The sequence below is a fragment of the Protomyctophum parallelum genome, assembly GCF_964188405.1.
Source record: "Protomyctophum parallelum genome assembly, chromosome: 6".
Taxonomy (NCBI): Eukaryota; Metazoa; Chordata; class Actinopteri; order Myctophiformes; family Myctophidae; genus Protomyctophum; species Protomyctophum parallelum.
In genome coordinates, this window is record NC_139701.1 from 36,900,081 (window position 1) to 36,910,636 (window position 10,556).

The following is a 10,556-nucleotide window of genomic DNA, read 5'->3' on the forward strand; positions in this document are numbered from 1 at the left end:
CACCAAAGTGTTCATGATTCGCAATTGTCTACAATACATGGTGTTAATTTTGATTAAACAACATAAAACAAATCTTATCAAAGTTTGCATACAAGAGGTTTTTCTGAAGGCTTTGCTCTGTGATTGTGTTTTTCATCAGATGAATGGCAATTTACAAATGTATGAGAGAATATAAAAAAGTGTATTCTCTTCCAAAGAGCCACATAAATAAATCACTATATATACTTTGTGTTACACCAAAGAACTAGATGTTCTTTTATGGGAACTTTACTTTCATTTACTCTATGTTCTGAAATGGACAAACATGTATTACAATTCGGTCTTAAATATAGATTTTGGCCAGTATAGTCCCGAGTCCAGTAAGGGAAGAATCCATGTTATTAGTTTGGAAGTTACATTGTTTGCCCACAAGAGGTCATCCTTCCATGTACTGTATACTGTATGTAGGGAGGAACGTCCATTGAAAATAAGTCTTTGCTATTGATGAATACTCTTATTGGATATGACAAAATATACTGTAGGTTCACTGTGAAAATAATCAAGATCGCAGAGATGAACTGTGCAAATGTAAGTGCTGCTGTTGAATTGTTTTATTTCAGCTTCAGTTTATGTCACTGTATGGATAAATGTAGACATGATATGCCATGTAAACAGCATTTTTGAAAAGCTATAGTTTTTACATATTAACTGAATGCTTCAATAAGGCTGAAAAGCGTCGAATTTTACTTGACTCAGACTATTATATATGCATCAACGGAGCATTTTAAGTTTTAATGGTGTCCCTCCTTTTAAATAAAGGAAAATGATTGATTGGTACATTCATTTGTTCTGGTGTTTTGCAGTCAATGTTTGAACATCACAGTTTACAATCAGTGGTGGAAAAAATGGGATTCACAAGCCACAAATCCCTCCTTAGATGTGTCTTTGGTCTAAAGACAGATAATATGGTGTGTTCTGTGTTTCTATCAAGCTTTCATGTATCCTTTCATTTGTCTCATTCACGTACCCTCTTTTGAACTCACAACCTCTCTCATCATCCTGTCCGCTCATGTCAGTCCTCTCACCATGTAGCCACGGAACAGGGAGAACAAGAAATGGACCACTTAAAAGCCTGTAGACCTTTGTCTTCAAAAATATATTCAGTGTGGGGGGGTGGGGGAGCCTCATTTCCACAGGGTATCTCACTGTAATTCAGCCATGGACATTCTTCTATTCCACCCCATGGAGCATATTTTGCCTTCCTGTCCATTTCAACTGAAAACCAGTAGGGAATAACAGCCTGAATCAGCCACACTCCCACACTGCCAAGGCCAGCCCAGCCACGGTCCGACGTTCCACCTCCTCAAATGAAAAGATAGTCTCACAGGGGTCGTGTCTGGTCTGCTCCCCTGAGATCAGGGCATGCTACATCTGAATCTCTCTCTCTCTCTCTCTCTCTCTCTCTCTCTCTCTCTCTCTCTCTCTCTCTCTCTCACACACACACACACACACACACACACACACACACACACACACACACACACACACACACACACACACACACACACACACACACACACACACTTGTCTCTATGGCAACCACAGCCTTCTGTCTGCCTGGTCTGGCCTGCTGCAGTCCACAGACCAGACTGAGGGGGCCTCAGGCCTCCAGCTCAGATTCACATAATTAATGTGATTATATTGATATATCAACGCTGTCGCCTTCCACTTCATTAGCCAGACTATGTCATAGGCTGAGAGGCAAAGAACCAAAAAGAAAGTGGGCACGCTGTCTCTAGACCTGAGATCTACAATGACTCATGCTTAAGATAGTACGAGTGATAGTATGATAGTATGTGTCTCCTATATGGTACAGATGAACCCGTTCAGGTAGTGTAGATGATTTATATTTTCAAAAGCTACACAATCTGATTAAAAAAAGAAAATAATTTAGTTTGGAAATATGTTACAGGTTTCCCATTTAGCTTGAGATTCCAAAAGAAAGAACTGTCACATGTGTTATCATGTGTGAGACATCAAGGTTAACTGGTTCCCTCTCAAAGTTTTTCCTAAATAGGAGTATTGATATCCTCAAGTAGGCGTAGTAGTAGTTTTATTCAAAAAACAGTTAGGCGATTTTTCATTCTGTGAATCTATGGTTGTTGTCTTTGAAGCTGCAACTAAGCTACCACTTGGGAAGTGCTATCATGTTGAAATATTATCTAGGGATATTGACCTTTAAAAAAAAACATGATAGCATTTGCCACCTTGAATGTCCCTCACTAGTGAACATTCTGGTCTGGGCCCATGGACATAAAGGCAGAGGGAATTAGTGGATGTCCCTCCCTAAATTTGAGTCTTTTGACTGGATGTGGAAGTCGAATAATATCACCAATAAATCATGTCAACACTCAAAGAGCCCACCCAGTCCTACTCTGAGAAAAGGTCCCATTCCTTAGCTGCAATTAGACATGGATCTGTGCCAACTTTTAATACTATCAATTAATGTTTTAACAAATACCCCTCGTCATCCTAAACTTATCACAAGTGACACATGCAGACATTTGTTTCAAAAAGTAGGAATTTTCCAAATCCAAAAATGAATAAATGGCAAATAAATGTGGTTTTAGCACACCACTGAAAACCATTTCTGATGCCTCTTTTTCTCATTTGACCACGTTTGTTGTGTGCAATAATGTATAAAGACAATAGACAAGTAGCAATACCATCTTGTAGAATCAAGTTAGACGTTTCCAGACTTTTATAGGCCACCAAGTTCATAGTAATTAGTGATTAAAGAATGATCTTCTCAGGAGGCTGGGGTCAGAGTTCAGAACCCAGTCACTGGCGAGACACCATTGTCATGCATTGATGACTTGTCGCAGTACACACTCAAAGGACTAACATCTTTCATCAGCCCCATCTCCCACGCTACTTGACAGAAGACAGCAGTGAGAAAGACATTAATGCAAAAATGATACCATAATCTTGCATACATTAAATTAATTTGATCCAAAGACATTTAAAATAAACGTTTTATTAAGTCAACACAAATACACTTGGGTTAAACCCTAAAGATTGCACACCATGCATTTACAAAATATTTCATTGATTGGGGGGCATCTTCATGTGAACATCACAGTATAACATGATTTTAAAACATAATCTCAAAACACAAGAATAAACACAAAAAGCTAATGCAAACGGATGACAACTCATTTTAAATTAAGTGTTATTTGAAGCAATAGATTATAAATAATAAATATAACAACCACGAACTCTCCTACAATCCACTGTAGACCCTATAACTTGTTTTACATTGTCAATTTTATACCAGTTTGGCAAAATGAACATCAGAATTTCAAAATCATTTACCTAATAGATACCGCACGCAAAATGTTACTGTAGCGAGCACATGTCTGGAGTGTGTTCACCTGTTCAGTAGATGGCAGCAACTTTTCAACATTCTAAAACCACAGATGGGGGAAAATTGGGGATATCTTTGACTTATATCCTCGAGTTCCCAGGCACTTAAGAATTGTTTATCAATAGGCTTTCTTCAAATAACAGTAACACCTCCAGTCCTCAGTTTAACATCAAAGATAATTTACTCTTAATAAGCAGCACAGTTGATTCAGTCAACTGTGTTAACACAAAATAGGCTGGATCTGATCACTCCTACTTACGCCCTCCGTACACTGGCGTACAGTAAAGCATAACATAAAAACAGTAAGCATTGAGCACTCTTTAAAATCGGTTCTGTATTGGGACCAGGAATCCCTCAAACAAAAAATAAAAATAACACAGGTTCATAGTGGTACCTACTTTGCTACCAAATGCAACCTTACTTGCAGCATTAAGAAATGTTCTGTGTTACGAACATTGGCATAGGTATATTTGATACATTGCAGAGAAATGTCATGACAGCAGTCCAATTCCACTGTTGCACCCTGTTTACTGACCTCAGTGACAGACAGACAAACCAGTAGCCTGCTGGTCACACACAGCAAGGTAGTAAGGAATCAACACGACAGAGCCCATCACTCGTCCACCTTCAAGTCATTGTCTGTTAGCTTAGACATGTTTGTTACAGCCAAAACTAATATGGGAGAAACCCACAGGGATCCCTTCGGTCTGCTTATTGTGTGTTTAGCTGTAATGTCTCCCTCATTGCCTGCAGACATACAACTGGCTAACAAGAGGCTGGGGCTGGTGTTTCTTTGTGGGTAGTGTAGTTTGTCTCCCTTAGTTTGCCATGAGGTACTGATGGAAATAGATGCCGAACAGGGAGCTGATAACCTGGCAGGCTGCCACCCACCAGGTTAGGAAGGCGAACATGCCCCTGAAGAAGAGGGGGGTGAGGACAGAGCGCAGTGCACCGAAGGCCTCTGTAAGGCGGGCTACTGTAGCCTGGACGTCCTCCTCCATGTAGTCCACACCTTCTTCGTCCTCATCCACTCCGACGGTCAACACTGGCACAGGTGTAGTCATCACCAGAGCGGGGGTCACCCCGGGGGTCTCCCCGGCACGCACTGTCCAGGAGAAGTCACCTGGAAGAGAAGCCACCACATCAAATTAATCCTTCATATGTTTTGAAAGGTATTTTATGTGTGAGTATTATATGCAAGGTATAATCTGTGCTTACCTAGAGCCTTGAGAGATAATGTGGTGAAGAGGATGAGCATAACAGGAATCAGGTACTGCATAGTGACGACGGACAGGTAGCAGAACGTACGAGTCACCTGCAAAGATAAACGATGTAAGTCAAAAAGGCAATTAACTTTAACTTGCAGTAACGAGGCCAAAACCATTATTCTAAAACGGGTAGTCCCAATACTTGATTCTGATTGGCTGGTTACCGTCACGTGACCGGTGTGAATTTCACCGATAACCCACTCCTTCAATATCTTTGTATCATCCTGCAGCCTTGTAGCTGAACTGGGGAAGGAGAGCGCTTGATTGCTTTACAAACACATGCCGTGCGGGCGTCTAAGCACCGCCCGGCTCATATGACTGTGAATGTGTGGCTCCAGGCAGCCCCGTAAAGATATCAAGCGCTATTCTCCCGTCACATAGGCTACTTGCAGCAAAACAAGAAGTGATGTGGCTCGCTCTAGTGGAGCAAAGCGTAGCTACTTTTGTGAATTTAATAATTTAATAGTTTTATTAGGTTAATATTGCTATATGTTTGTAACCATTTTAGAAAAGCAATAAGCCACTCGAGGCTCCAGCTTACCGGCTATTTTACACTGGCTGAGAGGTAGAAGACCCTCCGCTGCGTGTCGCGTCTGCCTACGCCCCCAGCCAGTGTAAAATACCCGGTAACCTGAGACCTCTCGTGGCTTATTGCTTAAAGAGAAAGGTCTTTGTGAGCAAAAGGTTTCCTTTTGGCATCAACAAAGAAAAGGGCAAAAGGTGCAAACTAAAGAAAACAAAAAGAAACTTGGATACCAATTAGGGAGGGCTCGAAAAGTAATCCTGTGTTAGCTGATCTAAGGTCACATTCATACCCGAGAGCTTTGCTGCGATTAAAACGAATTCTGCTGCGCATTTTCAGAAAGTGCACTTTGTTTGGCAGGTGTGAAGGCTCATTCGAATCGTAATGCGTATCAAAGAACCGCATTATACTCCGAGCAAAAACGGGGGTTTCGCTTCGCTTCCAATCGCACTTGATTACGATTCGGTGCAGGTGTGAATGCAATCCGCAGTAAATAAAGGAAATGAAGCAAACAATGTGGGTGAGGAGCTGAACACAGTTGGAGACGGAGAAAGCATATTTTACGCAGCGCAAAGATGTCCCGTTACCGTGGATAGACGTGGTCGAATGAGGAGACTGAAGCCCTGATCGAAATGAGGACGAGTACATTAATCAATTGCTTAAGAAAGAAGAACACTGCAGTGCAGTGTAATAGTATTATAGCCTACAGAATATTCTGTCTGTGCGTGCCGTAAACATGGAGTGCTGTCACTGTGTGGGGACTAGTGGGGACTGGAACTTTCATCTCAATAAACGTGTAAACGTTTTGCGCTGCTGTCTGTTATATCAGTGCGCTCAGCGCTGTGCCTGCATGCCCAAAAGAACAGTGTGTGGCACTGTGGCTGCGTGCGTATAGTGAGAGAGAGGGGGGGGGGGGGGGGGGGGGGGGGGGGGTCCAGTCCACGACACATGCACGTTATGAGTATAATTTTATCACAATAGATTTCACTGTGTTGTAGGCTAGGTTTCTGAATGGAACACATTGATAAAGGTCCCCCCTGCTGCGTTTCCAATTGCTACGGATGACAGGGTGAAGGCAAACCGCAGCAAATTAAATATGCAAGAATCCCAAAATCTCCGCCCATACGCATGAGTCTACCGAAGTATTAGGTGAGAATGTGACCTAAGTGAGCAGGAAGGGTATTGTAGGCTAAGCTGTAATCTTACCTTTCTTTGTATGTCAATTGCAGCGATACGACCTGCCTCCTTTTTCATCTGTTCCACCCACTTCTGGGACAGATTGAGGTAGGCCTGCAGGTGGTAGCGGGTGAGTGCTAGCCGCAGTATGCATAGTGCTACTATGATCCATAGACGCATACTGTCAAATACGTCACTCGGCACACTGAAAGAATAGGTAAATGGGGATCAAATCAACTCTACCTGGCAAAATAATGATATGGTAGTGTACAGGCTTTTACTTTCACTTACAGTGTGATAGAGGTCTTCCCCATAGGAGCGTTAGCCAGAAAGTCCCTAGCAAGGGGTTTGACCCATAGAAGCATCACAATGATGGGAGACACAAAACTCGTGTGCAACAGAATCCTGTAGGAAACAAAATGAGTGTTACTAACAAAGCAAAATTTGTATTTGAATCTAGTTCAAAATATTAACTTACTGTATTCTTTACAGAGAAAAATACTGGGGAAATTTCAGGAGGTCATTGATATTAGCTTCCATTTGGTTTGACGCTATGCTTTATGCTTCTTGTACTTACTGTATGAGAGGGCGGTCCGAGTTCATCTGGACAGCATCTAGATGGGTCTGAGCCACTCGCAGTCCAGGAAAGGCTAGGAGAGCACCAATATAACCACAGAATGCAGCAAGACACAGCTTTACCGTCAGCTTCATTACTGGAACTCTAGTGGGAGCCAAAACCAATAGCGAATGTTTTACAACTTGAACTTAATACCAATCTTTGCAGAACTTACCCTAGTCATGTCTAGAGTGTTTAACAAATATGTGTGCATGATTAATAATGGGATGTTACGATACATTCAGGTATCTGTCTTAGTAAGAGAAACAACGTACGACCAGTAAGCATAGCCGTGCTGTTTGGCAAAGACTTCCAAGTTGTCAAAGAGGTTGGCAAAGCCTGATTCCAGGCCAAACTCCAGGTAGTCCTCTCTGACCACCAGCACCAGCATGGCCACAAGCAGAGAGAGGAAGCCAAAGGCCAGGCACACAGAGCGCTCCCCACCCTCGTCAGAGCGGAAGTAGTGGCTCATCAGAGTGTGCAGGGTCCTCCTGAAGATAGGAGGTTAAGGGAAACCAAGGCAGGGAATAGCTCTATACTTTTTTTATTAATCAACAAAGTTACCACAGTAGAACCTCGTTGATCAAAACCCCACTAGGAATTAATGTAATTTGTGCAAGTTTCTGTGTCACTCATAGACAATATATAGACCTTGTTATTAGATAGATTAATACAATACTAGGTTTTGCTAATTTAAGTAAGCAAATTTCTTGCAGGTGTACGTACGACCTTCATGGGCATGTATGAATGTACCAGGCGTAGGAACATCCTAAATTGTGTTCGTAAGAAATCAAATACAATACTTTCTATGCATTTCTGATATATGAAGGCAGATGTTAAAGTATTAAGACAAACATAATACATTATACTGCATCAACCACTATGTGATCATTTCCCCCCACTGATGTTCTGCTTTGCAGGAACATTAAAGGATACAGACCAAATAGAACACTCAGGACACACCAGATGGCTCCTATATTGACCTCTTTGCTAGCATCCACAACACTGTAGTAACCCTCAGTGAACAGGAAGACGCCAATTGCATAAACAGCAAAGTCTATCAGCCACTGGTACTCCAGAAAGAAACGCAACACTGGAAGAAAGAAAGCAAAAATAAAATGAGTAATGAATGTCTGGTGACCAAAGTATCTATTTTTGCATAGGACATATAGTGACATAATTGTGGATATGGAAGAAAAACACAATCAGGGGAAAAAAAACAATACTCAGAATTCAAAGTAAGAGCTAAAGACTGCACATGAATAATCTGTGTGAGTTTATGTACCTCAGACCTCTCATACATTATTTGAGTCACATTGCAGAGGATAATGACCGTAATATTTATCAGCATTATTTATGAGTTAGGAATAGTTTGACTATTGACACACAACAGCATTGCCGGTACAGCTGGTACTAAAAAGCTGGCCGTAATAAAAAGGGCAAACCTACCACAAGAACACAACACTTGACTTCGGTCTGTGCACAGCACACTATCCAGTCTTCATATTTGTTTAATTGCTGGTTTAAACATTGCTGTCCTTAAGCCTACACTGTTCTGTACTGATTGTGTTCAGACATATAGGGTAGGGTATGTTGTATTTACTTTACCTAGAGCATCAAGGACATTAACAGGAGCCTTCTCCAGGTGAAGGTCGATGTCTTTAGGCACTGTGATTGGCGCCTTATTTTCCCCATTCTGTCTCCTGGAGATAACAGGAGAGCAACGTAAAAACACATAAGATGGACACTGGACAGTAAGGAAACACAGCAACCGCCTTAAACGTAAAAATATTCCGTTTAGCCTACCTTTTACTCACATGTATGATTGCTCACTATAATACACAAACTTGCTTGTAAATGAACAAATTGACTTTACTTTTCGTAGGAAGCACTACAATGTAGCCCAGGGGCGGCAATAGCTGAATGGGTAGATAGAGGGCATGGCCGTCTGGGAAACAGAAGGTCCCGGCCGGTACACGTCCCAGCCCCAGCTATGTGTCGAAAACTCTAAGTGTCGAAAACTCTAAGTGTTGAAAACTCGAGGTGTCACTCATCCCCCCCCCCCCCAGAGTGCTCATCATGTACATCTGAGCAGACACAACAACAAATGGTCTTCCCTTTCCCCCCCGCAATCAATCAACATCGGGCCCTTCCCCCAGCTCACACCTGTCTCTCCTGTTGGGTTTAGGCATCTGCTTCCCTGCTAGTGCACACAGCTCTCCTTCTGACGGGTGTTTGAAGCGGAACAAACTGGAAGGGAAAACAACAGATGTAATGTAACTGTAACCATCACATGTAATGTAACTGTAACCATTGCAATGTAAAAATTATGTTTTTAAAGAAATACATGTTATGTACTGCATGGGTGACATTTACCTGCCATTGCAAAGAAGCCAGCGGGCAAAGGAGTAGTGTGGGGCCATCCTCTGCATTACGCTGGCAGCCAGCAAGCTGACCACCAGCTGAATTCCCATCAGCGCCTTCAATACAAAAACACAAACAAGTTAATTTCTAATTGTTCACCGTCCGTGACAACAAGTAACAACTGCTCAGACAAGGAGCTGCGACACGTGTCAGGGTAGGTCCCCTCTCTCTACAACTGCGACAGTCAGTCGGAGTCCCCCAATATTTGATGCAGCTTATTACAAGAGACCAAGAAAGTTATAAATTACCGATCTGGTTGTACCCTAGCCTAGATGACCACGTAGAAGAGTGTTGCAGTTGCAGGCTACTTGTTATGGTATCGTGTTGCTCAGTTCAAGTTCAGAATAACAGGTAAGATTCACTGTGACATTTTACAGTCAATACACAAATGAATGGACGCTAGTTGCTACCGTGCTAAATTTAGCTAAACTTCCCCCAGCTGTCAATGCTGCTCTAAGCAGCAGCAGCAGTAGCTACCCCGGCTAACTAGCATTAGCATATTAGCTCAGAGAGAGAAGCAGCTCGTTCTTGGCAAGTGAGCCTGCTGCTGAGATTTCCTACAACAATAGGTTACGGTTTTTCATGCATATAATAGGAGAACATTTTAAACTTACCATCTTTTCCCGAAGGCGTTAAATTCACGAGACACTCACTCTATAGCGTAACTACTAGTTTCTTCACATGCATCAGTGAGTGTGTCTCTTGGGTCTTGACAGCTGCTCTGACAACATGTGTGACTGACTGTGCTGGAGTGGTTCCCGGATGTTAGTGGGCGTTACACAACAGCAGGAGGGCTCGCATTACCATTGGATCTTGGCTAGTGCCTAGTGCTCTCTGTTGTGGTGGTGAATAAAGTTTGAGCGAAAGTTATTATTAAAACATGCAATTTTCTTGTTTTCCTTTTTGAAGAATAGACGGCTATATCTATCTTTTCCCTAGCTAGCTCTGGTCCATAGATTGATTGATTGATTGATTTATTAACAGTTTGCAGAATTACATTGAGTTGTACTTACATTTCAAGTACAACTCAATACAAAAACTGTTAACAGTGAGTGGACGACACCATAAAGCATTACACTTGTTTACACCATTTTCAATTCATCAAAACATTTAGAGACGTACGAATATACACAACTATATAGT

The 10,556-nt window shown here is 42.0% G+C and overlaps 1 protein-coding gene across 1 annotated transcript; it reads right to left on the reverse strand.

Moving 5' to 3' along the window:
* Window positions 1-2,996: 2,996 nt before the first annotated feature.
* Window positions 2,997-10,164, reverse strand: tmem161a (transmembrane protein 161A). The gene is made up of 11 exons (XM_083767265.1): window positions 10,028-10,164; window positions 9,366-9,469; window positions 9,156-9,239; window positions 8,598-8,692; window positions 7,926-8,082; window positions 7,265-7,480; window positions 6,951-7,094; window positions 6,665-6,778; window positions 6,404-6,578; window positions 4,625-4,721; window positions 2,997-4,529 (listed from the first exon to the last, which is right to left on the reverse strand). Exons 1-11 carry the CDS (start codon window positions 10,028-10,030, stop codon window positions 4,225-4,227), a joined length of 1,494 nt encoding a protein of 497 aa, XP_083623391.1. The 5' UTR covers window positions 10,031-10,164; the 3' UTR covers window positions 2,997-4,224.
* Window positions 10,165-10,556: the final 392 nt, after the last annotated feature.

What these genes read in the sequence shown, in the direction of transcription:
- tmem161a (XM_083767265.1), bottom strand. An exon ending in TAATGTCCTTGATGCTCTAG is followed by an intron (nt 8,083 to 8,597) that starts GTAAAGTAAATA and finishes TCTTTCTTCCAG; the next exon opens with TGTTGCGTTTCTTTCTGGAG. An exon ending in CACGGCTATGCTTACTGGTC is followed by an intron (nt 7,095 to 7,264) that starts GTACGTTGTTTC and finishes GGCTCCCACTAG; the next exon opens with AGTTCCAGTAATGAAGCTGA.